Raw genomic sequence first — 16226 nt, forward strand, 5'->3', positions numbered from 1 at the left:
TTTGGCAAGCCTCCTTTCTAGCCCTACTGAGCACCATGAAGACGACCCTTGAAAGAATCATGGTCTCCCTTCAAAACCTCCAACAACAAATTCAAGACTTGAATGAACGATAAGCGCAACTTCGAATAGAACACCCTAACACCTTATGCATCTAGGCCCTGCGCTTCAAGAGATGTAAGACCAAATCCGAGACTTACAGAACAATAGAGGAAGTGATCAGATAATTCCGCGTGTTTATCAATTCCCAACAAGAGAACCCAAGATTAGTATAGAGCTCCTCTGTCTTGCCAATGCTAGTCTTGGGAGCTCAAGGAGTTGAGACCTCCAAGTAAGTAACTTCAAGTTCCAATTCTAGTTTTTGTCTACTCATGGTATCTAGACTTGTCTTGTCTTCCATTGTACTCCTGTTGTCTTGTCACCTTGTAATCTCATAGTACGAGATCTTGTCTAGTACTCTCTTATATCTTGTTCATTCCCATTGAGGGAGATCTTGTAATTCTGATATCTTGTATCTATATCTACGGTCTCGGGTTGTGGGATTTTCTGTATCTTGTTAAGTTATCATTGTGTTTACTTTGTAATTAGAAATCTTGTAACAAATCTTGCATCTAGTCTAGTCTGTTGAGCACAGTTTAGTGCTCCCATAACAACATGTATGTACATGGGTACAAAGAGTATGCCTGTGTATGTCTCCACCTCGAAGATCTAACACTCTGTGAACCTGGAGGGCAGCCTCCACAATCAGTAGCTTGGAAACCTAAGATCAAAATTGAGAAAGTGTGTGGAGATCGGGACCATTAAATAGCCAACAAAAAACACAATAAATAATGCAGGTTGGCTGCATTAAATGCAGCTGACTGTATAGTAGTTATTCGACGTGCATCGAGCTGACTTGCAGAAGGCTGTGCGACCTGTCTTGCTGTACCACGTGTCACTTGCTTTGCATGCCGCCTACTGACATTAGCTGTAGGGACTGTCTGCTATGTGGCTTACCTAGTACGATTGCAAGAAAATGCTCAGAATTGGAATTGCTTGTCCAGGGAATGCCAATCTCTAACACCTCCTCTCAGATCTTGGATAGGGCAGAAGGCTAAGGGATTTGTAGTGCTGTGGAAGTAAAGCTTGAGGAAGCGCCTTTGTAAACAAGTTTGCAAGATTGTCCTCTGTCTTGTAGTAGACCAAGGCAATAGTCTTGTCAAGAATCTTCTCCTGAATGAAATGGTATTGGATCGCGATGTGCTTTGTTCGAGCATGAAACACAAGGTTTTGGGTCAAGGCAATGGAACTCTCATTGTTGCATAGAAGAATAGTAGGATTTGTTTGCAGGCAGCCAAGCTCCTCCAAGAGCCGGCAAAGCCACACTGTCTCGCATGTAGTAGAAGACACTGCCCAGGGTTGTCTTCGTACGTAGTACGGACTGATTTGTATAGTACGATCCGTATGGTACCGTACCATACGTATTCGTATGATCTAGTACGAAAAATTGGCACTTTTTGGCCACTCTTCCCCAAGGCTATAACTTTCTTTCTTTCTTTATTCTTTCTTCTTTCTTTCTTCTTTCTTTCTTATTTCTCTCTTTCCCAAGCCTTTCTCAAGCCTCTCACACCCTCTTTTTCTCTCAAGCCTCTCTCTCTCTCTCACACACACACACACACACACGACCCCCCTCCCCCCCTCCCCTCCCCCCCCACAACACACCCTTTTGTCTCTCAAGCCTACTCTTATTTGTATGATCCTTCATGGATGATATATCTACTCCCATCTATGTAGTGTACCGTATGTATTCATATGATTTAGTATGAAAGAATGGGCCCTTTTTGGCCACTCTTCTCCAAGTCTACATATTTCTTTTTGAAATATGTAGGCTACATATGATTTAGTATGAAAGAATTGGCCCTTTTTGGCCACTCTCCTCCAAGCCTACATATTTCTTTCTTTCTTTCTTCTCTCTCTCTCTCTCAAGCCTTTGATACCCTCTTTTTCTCTCAAGTCTCTCTCTCTCTCTCTCTCTCTCTAGCCTCTCTCTTTCTCAAATTTCTCTCTCAAGCCTACTCCTATTAGTATGATATTTCGTGTATGATGTATGCACTTTCATCTATGTATTTGTAACTTGTAGGTAATGGTAGTGCACATTGAGCATGCGGCATGAGGTTTTGGCATGTTACCCCTTAAATATTCATCTTATATTCTCTCATAGCGTTGCTATTTAGACTTTAAACATCTATTCTATTATCTTCAGTCCAAAATAATCGAGTTATAAAATCTTAAGATACCATTTAGTATCGTATTTTATCGTACCTTATTGTATCGTACCTTTTGTACTTGACATCTATGACGCCGATTGATATTTTGCCTTAGTCGAAGATATTGCAATTGTGGGTTGCTTCTTGCTACTCCATGAAATAGCACCAATATCCAAGGTAAAGTAATAACCTATCGTGGACCTCCGATGATCCACATCGCAAGCCCAATCAGAATCACTCCATTTTGTAAGTACCAAGTCTGTATCACCTGTACCTATTGGATAATAGATCTTAGGATCAGGGATCTCTCGTAGGAACCGCAAAATCCTCTAAGTAGTTTGCCAATGCACCAGCTTGGGCTCACTCATGAACCCAGCAAGTACACCTACAACATAACATAAGTCAACATAAGTATTGAGAAGCCAGATTAAGGAGCCAACCAAGTGCCTATAACGTGTAGCATTTGCCAAAGGAGAATTGAAATGAGTTGTAGCCTTCCAATTCGGGTCCATAGGAGCGTAAGAGACTTGCATTGCTCCATCTCACACGTAGTCAAGAGCTCCTGTACATATCGTTGTTGGGAAATAAAGATCCCCCTCGGAGTCTGATAGATCTCATGACCTAGAAAGAAATGAAGAAGTCCCATATCTATCATCTCAAACTTCTCATGAAGTGCTGCCTTTGTCTGCTCGACCATCTTGGCATGATCACCTATCACAATCGTCGTCCACATAAAGGACAAACAACACATGACCTCCACTTGAGGTGTGAACATAAAGTTGGGGGTTGGCCTTGAAATGCCTATATCCTAATATCTCTTGGAGGAATGAGTCAATCTTCTTATTCTAAGAATGGAAAGCTTGCTTAAGACCATAGAGAGCCTTCCTCAACCTGTTACACCTTACTATCAGAAGATTCGAAGTCTCCAAACCTATATACCTTACCATCAGAAGATTCAAAGCTTGGAGGCTGGTCAAAATAGATCTTCTCCTTCAACTTCCCATTCAAGAAGGCAGACTTCACATCTAGTTGATAGGCCGGCCATCTCCTATGGCTAGAAAAGGCAAGAACAGCATGAATAGTAGCCATTCGAGCGGTAGGGGTAAAAGTATCATGGAAATCAATGATTGGGGGTTGTGCAAAACCTTGCGCAACAAGGCAGGCCTTGTGCTTGTACAACATGCCATCATTGCAGTACTTGGTCTTGAAGACCCATTCGACTCGAATGATCTTCTTATGAGGAGGCTTTGGTACAAGGGACCAAGTGCCATTGCTCGATCATGCCCCGCCAATGATTATACTGTAAAATCTCTTTCACGAAGATGGGCTCTCAATCTTGCATGGCACAAGTCATCAAACAGTAATTAGTGTACATAAGCTCAGTGTGGTGTGCCTGGTTCCTCCAAGAATGCTGTGGGCCATCCTATGGTTGCCACTCCTCAAGTACCCCCTCAATCCTTGCATCACGATGAGTGTCATGAGCCCAATGAGGAGGCGGCTAGATCTCCCTCATTGGTATTCATTTGTTGAAGTTTTTGGAAGGTCCACCAACTATTGGGGGGCAATCGGTGAGTCTGGTGGCTGAGAACTAAGATCCTCATATGAAGAAGAGTCCACACGAGGCATAGGCTCTAGAGGGACAATCGTTGGCACCTAGTCATCACCGGGATGTCCAAGAACGGGGTGTTCCTCACCCCCCTCTAAGGTTGGAACTTCCATGAACCGAACATCACGGCTTGTGTAGACATCCAGCTTAACGGGATCGTACAATAAGTAACCTTGAGAGTGCGAGCTATAGCCCACAAACACGTGTCTTTTGAAGCCACGTCAAATTTGTCACGTTATGTTTTCGGGATGTGAACATAGACGTCCCACCCAAAAACCTTGAAATAAGAAGCATCCGGCTTAGACCCAAAGTTTGCCTCATAAGGGGTCACACCAACAATGGTGGAAGTAGGGGATCAATTAAGAATGTGAACTGTAGTAGCCACAGCCTTAGCCCATAGACATTGAGGTGTCGGTCGATGCTCCATCATCGTACGGGCTCATAGAATGTGAACTGTAGTAGCCACAGCCTTAGCCCATAGACATTGAGGTGTCGGTCGATGCCCATAGACATTGAGGTGTCGGTCGATGCTCCATCATCGTACGGGCCATCTTGAGCACTCAACAATTCTTCTGCTCCAATATGCGATATTGCTGAGGGGTGTGTGTGTTGGCAAACTCCTAGTGGATAACACAGTCTGCACAAAAACGAGTAAGCTCATTAGAAACAAATTCTCCACCCTTATCCGATCGACCAATCCATAAAGTTGGAGAACGCCTTTGACTTCAACGTAAAGAATTAAGCCCATGCCATCCTACCATAATCATCCACAATTAGCATGAAGTACAAGCTCCCTTTAAAGGATTCCGTTCTCATTGGTCCACAAAGATTGGTAGAAACAAGCTCCAAGGGTGCTGAAGACTGCCTCGAAGCCTTGCTGGGAATAGCATCATGAGTTTGCTCCCCATGGATGCAGGATACACAAGGTTGCTAGCTTGTCACAATATTCGGCAAACCTCAAACAAGCTGTCCCTTAGACACATTCTGCAGTTAATCATAGGCAAGATGGCCAAACTGAGCATACCAAAGCTCGGACCAAGTTTGAGAAGTAAGCAGAAGAGAAGTCAAGGCCGAAGAAGACTGCAACTTATAGACTCCATTCTTCTCATAAGAAGCAAGAACCCGTCACGATTCATGATCAAGAATCCGAAAAGAATCCACATCAAACTCGACCAAGAGGCTGAGGGCACAAATCTTGTGCACCGAAAGTAGATGGTATTCCAACAGGGAATGCCATTGGTTAAAAGAAAATAAATAAAATAAAGACAAATCATTTTGGGGTGGGGGGGTAGGGAGCGGAATGGGGAATTAGAAAAGAGGTAAGATCAAGATTTCTCTTTATTCTGAACTCAGATGTAAGAAGTAAAAGAAGGCTGATTTGATGAAGGTAATAGTTGGTTCTTGCAGTTTGGACAATCTCAGAGTGAGAGAGAGAGATGCAGGGACTTGGGAAGGAGAGAGAGTAGCCTGCATTGTGATGAAACAAGGGTGGAAAACTGTACAGAAGAAAAGCAAGCTCATTTGTTGAAGAAAAAAGTGAAAAAAGTCAATGGGTGTTCCTGCCTGCTTGTTCCCTATGTGGGGAACAGGACAGGAGCATTGTTAATAGGCATTCCTATCAGGGATAGGTGCAGGAACTTTCCTAGAAATAGGATAATGTTACCATTTCTGGCTGTTAGGAATGGTAGTCTGGTTTTCCAAGCTGCCATTCTGCCCATGTTGCTATGAGTGTGACCCTCCTTATCACTCCATTATCAAAGATTCTGAGTGCGCCTTCTCCATCTTTATTTGCAAAGTGGTTTTCATAGCGTGACCTCCTTCATCACAACATAAATACTTCTCCTTTGACTTTGATGATTGCTCTTCTCTTATTTCTTTGAGCTGGGTGAAAATCCCCATCCATTCTCTCCATCCATACCACCACCAAATCTCTAGCTTTGTTGCTGCTCCTCAAGCAGAGGTGGTGTGAATGCCAAATTTTATCCAAGAAGACTGTAACTGCTCCCAATACTAGAGCAATGAAAAGTTGAGGTAGAATGGTAGGATGGAGGCTACCTGTTCAACAAGTTATGAGCAAGTTGTACACTGTAGACTACAAAGTGAAAAAGATCACAACGAACAAACACCCAAAACAACCATAGAAGAAGTTAATGCATACAGCTGGCTGTCCCTTTCTGATTCTATTCTTTCCTCAAATTGATTTTGCAAGATCCTCTAAGCTTTGATGGGAGTTTCTGCTGCATTTGGGTGACTAGAATAATTGAATTTACCAGAGTCCTGATGAAGAGTGAAAAAGTATGAGAGTTTCTGTCCTTTTAATCCTCAATGTGAAATTACGGTCCCTGACCTGAAGATCCCCCTCTTTAAGGAAGAAAAATCCTTGCAGTATCATGAATAAGATCGATTTTAGAACAAACAAGAGTAGAGATGAGAACAAAATAGGAGACTTAATGACACAAAAGAATGACTTGTATTACGGATGCCAAATGTCTCATATAAGGACTTTAGGTAATAGTTTATAATGTACCACCTATTGAAATAAATGTTGATGAATTAGCAAAGAATGGTACCCAGTTTTCCCTTTTGCTTAATCATGAATGCCTAAATAGTCTGGACTGCAAGCCATAGTCCAAGAACGACACACAATGTGAAATCTCGACAATTTTAGTGCATCTGCCTAAAAATTTTCACCTGATTATTGAGATTTGAATATTTCAAGTCTTCCATTTTTCCAAGCTAAGGCAACCTTTTACTTTTCTAGGTGAAGGTATTTGTCTACAACCACTCAGGACTTATACATAGTCTACAATAACTTACTTTAATCCACTTGTCTAGAACCTTTGTAAAGTCAAAATTGGAGTATTCCATGATATAGGTTAAGGCATTTCTGAGCTTTCTACTGGATCAACTTAGGCGAATTCTACGATTTGAATTCTGTCTACTTCTTCAGTATTTTGTTAAAGGAATTTACCAAGATTTTGATGAGCATTCTTGATACTGGTGAAACCTCTAGTCTATAGACCTTCCATGCACCAATACTCAAGCCAATACTACAATAAGAAGCTCCTTCACATAGATGTCATTGAGCTAGCACTAAGATTTCGTCTTGCTGGCTGGTTGCAGCTTCTTGTTTCTCAGGTCATTGAAAAGATACTTGATACCTGGTAAAATCCTGCAAATATCTAACAATACCTTCAAAATGCCTTAGATATTGTAGTAGGAATGTAATCCAAGAAAACTTCTTACCTAATGCACTTCTGAAGGAATCCAACTATTGCATTTCTTCTTTATTTATTTCTCTTTAGACCGGAGAGCTTAGGCAACAAGCTCAAAACGATTCCCATGATTCCAAAACTGTCCACCTATATATTATTAACTGTTTAGTATTTGTTATAACTTCCCATTAACCCCAACCTGCTCACAAGTATGAATGACTTCTGAACGTTTCATGTGAAAGAAACTAATACTAGGCTAATGCCTCTACAGTTCAACCAGGGTAACAATCTTAGCCTCAAAACTCTTTATAGACTTACAAGACATGAGTCGCATGGCTACATTTACAAGAAGTGAGTTGTGTGGCGACAAGCAAGCAACTACATGCAATTCCACCATATAGCATACATGCATGTGGAGTTTATTCTATGTTTTTCTTGTATCAGTATGCCTTCAACAGCTAACTCTTTGAAGTGTTTAGTCAGCCATTAAATTTTTTAGTACATTTGTTCTGTTTCTAAGAAACTGTTTCTGCAATGCATGTGATAATTTGTTGGCCTAAATGTCAGGAGCAAGAGCTTATGGAACATCTTCCAGGTCCTGATTTTCCAACTGGTGGCCAAATTCTTGGCTCTCTTGGGTATATCTCTGTCTAAATTCACTATGTAGCTTTTGCAAATCTGGCCCTAGCTATTTGATCTCATTTCTGACTGGCTGCTATCAACATACAGTATTATTGAGGCATACAGAAGTGGTAAAGGTAAACTGACAATACGAGGAAAAGCAACAGTTGAACAGGTTGACAAGAAAAGCAATCGGAGTGTCATCGTAATCACAGAGGTCTGTTGCTTTCATGTGTTGAGTATGTGCATTGCTGTAAGTGGTTCAGTCTTTCTGCCTCCAGGTGTTGTAGTAGTAGCTAATTACTGTACTTACTTGCAGATGCCTTACCAGACAAATAAGGCGATGCTAGTACAGAGAGTTGCAGAACTTGTTGAACAAAAGGTATGTTTAGGACTGTTGTTGTTGCTATAAAGAGACTTTCTGCAGCATTCCCATTTATTTATGCTTGAGAGTTTTTTGTTATCATGAGTTTCCATGCAAAATGCATCAAAGTCGTACGTAGTGAGACATGAGCTTAGCTTCTTTTCGAAAGTCCTGCTCGTCCCAAGCTACAGTCTTTAATGCTGTCAATCTGATAGATCCTAGCTTCCTTGTGTCAATATTGAACTGGATTGGGATTGTTTATATTCAAGAAGTCGTGGCATGTGACAGAAACAGCAGATTGAGATTTTCATCACAGTGCTTTATCATTTGCATTTGTTGAGTTTGTAAGGAGCTTCAAAAGCTGTTCATATTGACACTTTGTTGGACTCTCTGTCTATAGACCTTGTTATATTGCATTGCACAGATTATATTGCTTCAATGCCACAGTACATGATTTTACTGGTGTCACATGCAACCACAATCAAAAATTATTTTAGATGATACATTTGATGCTATTTATGCTGAAAGAATCTGCTTTTGTACTGATTATTGTGTATTTAGGTTTTGGATGGGATAAGTGACATACGGGATGAGAGTGACAGAAGGGGTATGCGTGTTGTTGTGGAGGTATGTTTCTCAATTGTAATTCAAACTACAAGACAATATAGTGCTGTTGCTTGCATAATTGGGCAGGACTAATCAGAGGTTTAGTATACATGCGTTATTCTCTTGAGGTAGTCTTTACGTGACTAAGTAGGAAAGTATGGACATTATTTATTGGTTATTTACTGAACTAAATATATGTTACATTTCCTTCAGTAAAAGTACTAGTAATTGCTGCAATATAGAAGATTATTTGTAGACCGCTCATATCTCCTATGCAATTGCTGTACCGGAAGGAAGGGTAGAGGGGCCAATATTGGGCTGTGATAACCTGACCACTTCCACCAATCCAAGTCTGTGAAGTAGGCACATCTGTCCCCATCTCCCTGGGGGACTGTCTCCTCTAAAGACTGAAACTCACCCCTTGCAGTTGCAAAGCACCACCTAATTGTGGTCTAATCTCCTCCCAGTCTCCAAAGCAGCAGCATCTAAGGGGGCTCAACTGTGAGCTTAACCAGCAAAGCTGTGCTTTGCAATGTGTATCAGTAACTCTAAACTTGCCTCTATTCTCTGCTGACCCAGACTGAGGACCAAGAATCATCCAATGAAAGCCAATTGAGGCTGAAACTTTCTGCTTTTACACTGGGCACAGCCCTTGTCCACCATAAAATATATCATGTCTCTAAATATCTATTCTTTCTATAATGCCACTGTTCTGCTGCTGCTGCTGACCACCAGATAGCATTGCTGGGCTGTGGCCTTGCCTGCCACCACACCTGCTGTCCCCCCCAGCTTCCACCTGTCACTGTCAGCCCGCCATTCTCCCAGCTTCCACCTGTTTCTGTCAGCCTGCCATCTCCCTGCATGTGTCCTGCCTGCTCCTCCTTCCTTGCTTGCACTGCTGTTTCCCCAGCTTGGAACCTGTCCTTGCCTTTCCCTGCATGCGTCCTGCCTGCTCCTACAGCCTCATCAAGTCATCAGCACCCTGCAACTGCCCTTGTCAGCCCTGCCAGTGTCCTGCACCTTGTCTTCTAGCTGCAGCTCCCACCTGTCCCTCCTCTAATCCCCTCAGCTGTTCCTTCCCTTCCCTTGTCCCGAGCCTTACCCCCAGCTGTCTCTGCCTGTCCATCTCTGCTAACCAGCCCTCACTGCCCATTCCCTAATACTCCCACCTGCCCCCACCTGCCATGGAGCCCATTGGCAGTGCTCTTTCGCGAAGTTTCTGCACTTTCCTCCTCAATTCTCTCCTCCCTGCAAACAACAGCATAAGGCCAGCAAAGCTTAGACAGTTCAGAAGCACAGGAATCTGCATGACAGCTGGAATGAGAAAACTTAGTTTCTGAGGCAGTAGCCGGTCTATCTTCTCCTTTAGGGGGCTTTGAGTGCAGCCCCCATGTCTGATATTACCCCACAAATTAGGTTTGATCCTGAAGCAAAAGCTTGGCATTAGAGGCAGAGTGGCAGCCATGGAGGTGTCATTCTGGTATGCCAATTGTTAGGTGACAGACCACCGATGCAACATTGAAAGACATGATAAAGGAAGCTTCAGTGGTACCCTTGGGAGGGTTATGAAAGTAACCCCACTAGGGAAGGGGTGTTTTAGGGTCGTCGGCTTCAGAACACTGAAGTAGTTTGCAGTTGTGCTTGTCACCAATCAACTAGACATTTGAATTGCAGTGGCTTTTGACAGATTTGAGGGCTTACTTAATGCGTGTTTGTGAGGGATAGAGATGCATGCATTTGAGGCATCAAATTGCCCATCCAAGAGTTTGAGGAGTTGTTGGATATAGAGTTCGCAAATTAGAGTTGTCTATCTAGAGAACTTGAGGAGAACCTCAGGGCCTTTGGAGTTGCGATGGAGGTGTCTTGTAGAGCCTTAGGAACCCTTATTGATTGACACAAATTCTATGGTTTTTTGGGTTTGTGACACTCAATAGCTAGATTGGAGGCGCATGACAATCATGCTTGGGTTCCGTGTGATACTTTAGTGAGATACACCGGTTCTTGTGTGGGCATTGATATTACCTTACAGCTATAGCTGATACCCTTACCCTTTAGTATTAGGTAAGAGCTACTTTATTAGAGCACAACAAAATAATCACTGGTAGGGAGGTGGTAGTGGCTAACCAGGTTTTGTTGCTACCATGTGGTATATTACATCATGTTGAGCCTTCTATAGGTCATGCATGGTGGGGTGAAGTACCTCATGAGGAATTTCATTTGGTTAGGCAAGATGGAATTCCAACGAGGGCTAAAGAAACTTGGGTTCTAATTATTTAGCCTAGATCCAAGGGTGGCGTGGGGATCATTTATCTAGACAAAGTAGAGCGCTAGCGGTGAAGCTTTTTGTGAGGGGTTGTCTTACAAGCTAGGAGCTGTGGAAGAAGTTATTGCTATGGAGATTAGAGACTATTGTTCTTTCTCATGGAGGACCATGGCAGCATAGTAACCATTGGATTTTTCACCACATCCGAGCCATAAGATTTTGACAATGTTTTCGATTGTTGCTGCATCTATTATATGGGCTTGAAGATCAATATCTACAAGACTTAAACTTTGCTAGATTGACCCATGTTGAGGCAACCATTTTCTTCAACCAACTACTCAAGGTAGAGAGGCTATTGAGCTAAAAATGCATTACAAACTGATTAGCTCTTTTAAACAGGCCCAAAACATGTAACTACCAAAAACCTTCATTGAAAAGATTTGTGTTTGTATCCCATAAGCCAAACCCTAATTTAGGAGGATCCATTCATCGATAAATAGACAGGCCACCAGCATTCAGTCCATCTCGTTTTGCAGGTTCTCAGCCGTTCTTTAGTGGCTGTCCAGCCCCAAGTGGCTGCTGCAACGTCACCATAGCCCTTTGGTGCCTGTCCACTACTGTTGGTGACTGTTTGTAACTGCTTATGAATGATCTTTCAACCCTAGAAAGATGCATCTTCAGTACCTGTTGGCCACCCTGATTAGCTTTCTCATGGACCTTAGACAACTTGAGTTTTTTCTTAGTGCAAGTCTGTACAGCATTTGGCACATCTTTCTCAACTGTTGAGATGTTGTTCTCAGCTTGGGTGATCAGTTTCCAACACTTTCAGCTGTATGCTGTTGCATTCAGCCAGATTCAGCCTCTAGACCGCTGTGCTTTTGTTACGAGCTTGTTGCTTTTCCATTCTCAACATTATTTCAGCTTCAGTTGGTGGTTACAACACTCGGGATCTGCCTTCGATGGACGCCATTCTCTGACTAGTCTCATTGCTCTGCCTTTGAAAATCTTGTATACTCTTTCCATCATTTACAACTTTGATTCATTCACTTCAGAGTTCTCTTCTCTATTTGTGTTTGTGTTTTTGGGTTATTGTTTGAGTTATTGTGTTTTAGTCGTGTTCCTACATTCGGTCTTTTTTAAGTGCAAAGCCTAGTATATCTTCATATATTATTAGAGCCTCCTCTTTGCATTGCATGATCATCTCTGTAAAAGGGCTCTTGGGCAAGTGAACAATTTTCCCATAAGGGACATTGTTGCATGCACATTCTCATCATATAGCATTATTCTATGCATTTCATTGTGTAGAGTACCCTTGATCGGAGTTGAGCTGTTTCAATTGGTAGTTTTTTTACCATCTTACCACCACACCTCCATACTTCTTTACCCCTTTACCTCTTCATCCTTTTATTTCATTATCAATTGTGACACCCATAGATGGTCGAGATAACTTGTCTATTTTGTGATGTGGTTGGTCTAACCATCCCTTTCATTCTCCTCCTAAAAACCAAAAAGACAAAAAGGTCTACCTTTGTGGGTCTTGGTAGGCCATTGGGTAGTCGACGAGCATCCTTTATCCAATGCTTTGGCCTCTCTAGGGTGATCACTTGGGCTCTTTGGGTAAGATAACCATTGCCTTTGTAGTCTTGGTAGGCCATTGGATAGCTGACATGAACCCTTTGTCTAATGCCTTGGTTGCTTTGGGGTGGGACGTTGTGGTAAAAATGGGCTTGAGCTTTTCTTACAGTCCCTTTCTAGTTTTAGTTTTGGGCTTGAGACAGGGTGTTGGGTGTTCAGCTAAAAATGCATTACTAATTGATTAGCTCTTTTAAACAACCAAAAAGAAGAAGAAAAGAAACTTGTTCTTAGATAGTTTTCGTGTCCCATAAGCCAAACCCTAATTTGGGAGGATCCACTCATGTATGAATAGACAAGCTGCCCACCATTCAGCTCATCTTGTTTTGTGGGTTCTCAACCATTAGCTCTTCTTTAGTGGCTGTCTAGCCACAAGTGACTATCGCCGTGCCATCATCAGGCCCCTCAAGGCCTATCCACTATCATTGACGATTGCTCCTAGCTGTTGGCTGTTGCTCATTCAGCCCCATACAACTGCATTTTCAGCTCTTTCTAGCTGCCATGCTGATCAGCTTCCTCATGGACCTCAGACAGGACCTCAGACAACTAGTGTTTTGCTTAGTGTAGGCTGGTATGACATCCGACTCATCTGCCTCGATTGTGGTCTTGCTGTTCTCAGCCTTGGTGATGCAGCCTTCAGCTGATGTCATTAGCGGCCGCCTATTTGTTACCTCTATTGCTTGTGTTTACTGCTGCAGCAGGCTGCTCTGTATCAGATTTGTCTCCCTTAGTTGTGGGCCTGCTCCATGCTGCTTTTGTGACAACTATGCACTCTTGCATTAGAGATGCTTGGGAAGAAGCCACATCATACATGGCTGCGAAGTGTGTCTTCAATGGCTTCTTCAACTCCAAGTTTGAGTATGAGTGAAAATCTACAAGTACTTGGGTCTTGCCATTGATGAAGGCAATGATCTTGCAAGTGTGATCAATAATCCTCTTAATCCACTCTAATTTGCCTAAAACTTCCATCAGAAGCTCTAGGCGATTTGTGCATGGTGTCTATACTATGGATGGAAATTTGGCCTCAAATTCCCATCTCATTGATGCACAGTTGGAGGCATTTTTTGTGACCACTTGGATTATCTTTTAGACCCAGTTAGGATCGATGGGTAGAGTATGTTATACATCCCTGATGAAATAGCACAAGGTTAGCATAGAAAGAGGGAATGGCCGTTCCGGCCCGTAGGAACGACCTAATGCATTCCAAACCCTTCGAGGAGGTGAAACGGCTAGGGAACGTTCCTTGCCATTCCCAAGGCCGTTCCTTAATTGGAACAACTGTTCCAAGCTTGCTGACGAAAAATTGACTTTTTTTCTAGTTTTTTCTTTTTGCTTGTGTCACACTCCTTCTACCACATGTTCACCCATCTCCATTGCCTAATGTGCATACACTAATCTCTCTCTCTCTCGGGTTGAAGATTCAAAGTATCAAGACAAGCCATGAGCCAATCACGAGTCCATGCAAAGTTCAAATTTGATGCATTATCAACTAGTACAAATCACAATCAAATTTCAGCCTATCCTCAATTCCAAGGTAATCATCCATTTATATTGTCTAATTTCAAGGGAAATTGGGATAATTGGGGCAATTCAAGGAAATTTGGAGCTATGGGGGTAATCGAGTCAATTTTGGGACATTTGGGTCAATTTGGAGCGTTGAGGGGTATTGGAACAATTAGAGGGACATTTGGGGCTATCGGGACTGTGTGGCACTGTTGGGGCTTTGAGGGCAATTTGGGCCAATATGGGGCCATTTAAGGCAATTTGGGCGATTTATAGCACCAAGGGGCTATTGGGACAATTTGGGTCATGCAGGGCATATTTGGGGCACTTAAGACATGTGCAATTTCCCCCATTCCCGTTCCCTGACCTTGGACGTTCCCCTTATTCTAGGGGATCTCGTACTTGTTCGCGTTCCCTGTTCTCACTCCCCGTTCTAGGTAACTATGGGGTTTAGTATTTGGACTAAGCCCTCAACACAATTGTGTTGCTGATGTTGCTGGTGGATTTGCCTTACCTCTCTTTGATGTAGCATGTGTCTGGTACCTTGGTATCCATGGTCGGTGTGCTACTTTGATCTCCTTAGTTCTCTAGATTGTCACTCCTCTCAGTGTGGGTGCTGTGTGTGTAGTCACTATTGGGAAGAAATTGGTGAGTTATGATTGATGTCCCTCTCTTTGTATAGTGCCAACATGTAGTAATGATGGGCAGAGCCTTTGAATTTGAATTAGAAACTGGCCAAAGGGGTGCTAGTTTGGGGGTTCGATGGCTAGTTCGAGGGAGGTGTCTCCTCCAAATAACATGGAGTATCTAGCTCGGAGTGTACTATAGGCTCTGCATCTGTAGATGTGCTCCTTGCTCTCTAGCTCGTCTTTGCATAATTTGTAAATTTGCTTAGCTGTGGGAATATGAAGCTGATGGCCAAGAAAATAGCCTCGATCATGATGGGAGATGTAGCAAACTTGGCTCTCATGATTTATGTGGTATTGATGGTTTGGTGTAGGTCATTCGTGAGAACATGATGATTTGTGTTCTCTCAATCTGTCCATAGGTATGTAACCAAATGAGGGGTCCAAACAAGTGCACCAAACATCATGGTTGGTGTGACCTATGTGTCAAATAGCCACTTTTGTGTGCCTAGTTGCACTAGCTCTCTATCATGGCCAATGCTGTGTATCCTCACGTGACTTGATCTATGGTTGCGTATGCCATGGTGAATCTCCGAACGGATGCAGTGAATGTGACCCCTAGGTAGATATATGAATCCACAACCTCCACTTGTCCTCCTCCTAGAGTGAACACTAATCTCCTCCTCATTGGGGTTGATGAGTGAAAGATTAGGATCTTGGTTTTCCCAACATTAACCACCAATCCATGCTATGTGCAAAAGTCATGAAGTGCATGAAGATGTTGCGGTAGACCCTCTTGTGACTCGGAGACAAGAGCAATATCATAAGCATAAATCATAATAGAGACCACTATACTTGCTATCTCCACCCTATCACCTCCTCATGTGATGTGATCGTCTACCTCGATGCAGAGTCCGAAGAGTGTAGGGGAGAGGGGACATCCTTGCTTCACTCTGATGGTGCTAAAGATCATGTTTGAAAGTCCTTTGGGGCATCTCACTTGGCCTACCATCCTCTCATACAGTGCATAGATGCACCAAATCATGTTAGAAGGGATCCCCAAAGTTTGCAGCCTTTGTAGTAGTCCATATTGTGTAATTGTATCAAAGGCTTTGTGGAAATCAACAAAGCAGTAATAGTAACTCAAGATGAAGGGAACTCGGAGTGATGAATGAATATCAAATCATATGCTGAATATGATACAATGGTCTTGAAACCTTCGGTGTCTTGGGGAACTAGGGATGAGGCTTGAAGGAGGAGTTGGAGACACGGATGTCAACCCAAAGAGCGCGTGACACTCTGAACGGATCCCAGAACACAGATTATCTGAATATCTGATGAAAAAGGTGGTAGCAGTGTAGGTAAGCCAGAGGTGGCAAAACACAGATCAGTCTGAGTCGATGATGATGTCAGCTGTCCTAATCAGCTGCAGAGGGCTGGCAATCAATAGGGTGGCCTGCCAGGCAGGAAAACACATGTATAGCTGGTGAGGAAGACCTTTGGAACCAAAATACAGATGTTGAGGCAGTAGATGACTGCTGTATGCG

General features: G+C 42.8%; 1 protein-coding gene across 2 annotated transcripts in view; it reads left to right on the forward strand.

Moving 5' to 3' along the window:
* The window catches only part of GYRA (DNA GYRASE A), a 178224-nt gene that overhangs the window by 25889 nt on the left and 136109 nt on the right, over positions 1-16226 (forward strand). For both annotated transcript variants that reach the window (XM_087683667.1, XM_087683669.1), the window contains 4 exons: positions 7632-7702; positions 7794-7902; positions 8005-8067; positions 8611-8676. In XM_087683667.1, coding sequence (XP_087539793.1) covers positions 7632-7702; positions 7794-7902; positions 8005-8067; positions 8611-8676 — 309 coding nt within the window. The remainder of the gene's footprint in view (positions 1-7631; positions 7703-7793; positions 7903-8004; positions 8068-8610; positions 8677-16226) is intronic.

The sequence above is a fragment of the Lygodium microphyllum genome, chromosome 8, assembly GCF_053477565.2.
Source record: "Lygodium microphyllum isolate KBCC chromosome 8, Lygodium_microphyllum_v1.1.10, whole genome shotgun sequence".
Taxonomy (NCBI): Eukaryota; Viridiplantae; Streptophyta; class Polypodiopsida; order Schizaeales; family Lygodiaceae; genus Lygodium; species Lygodium microphyllum.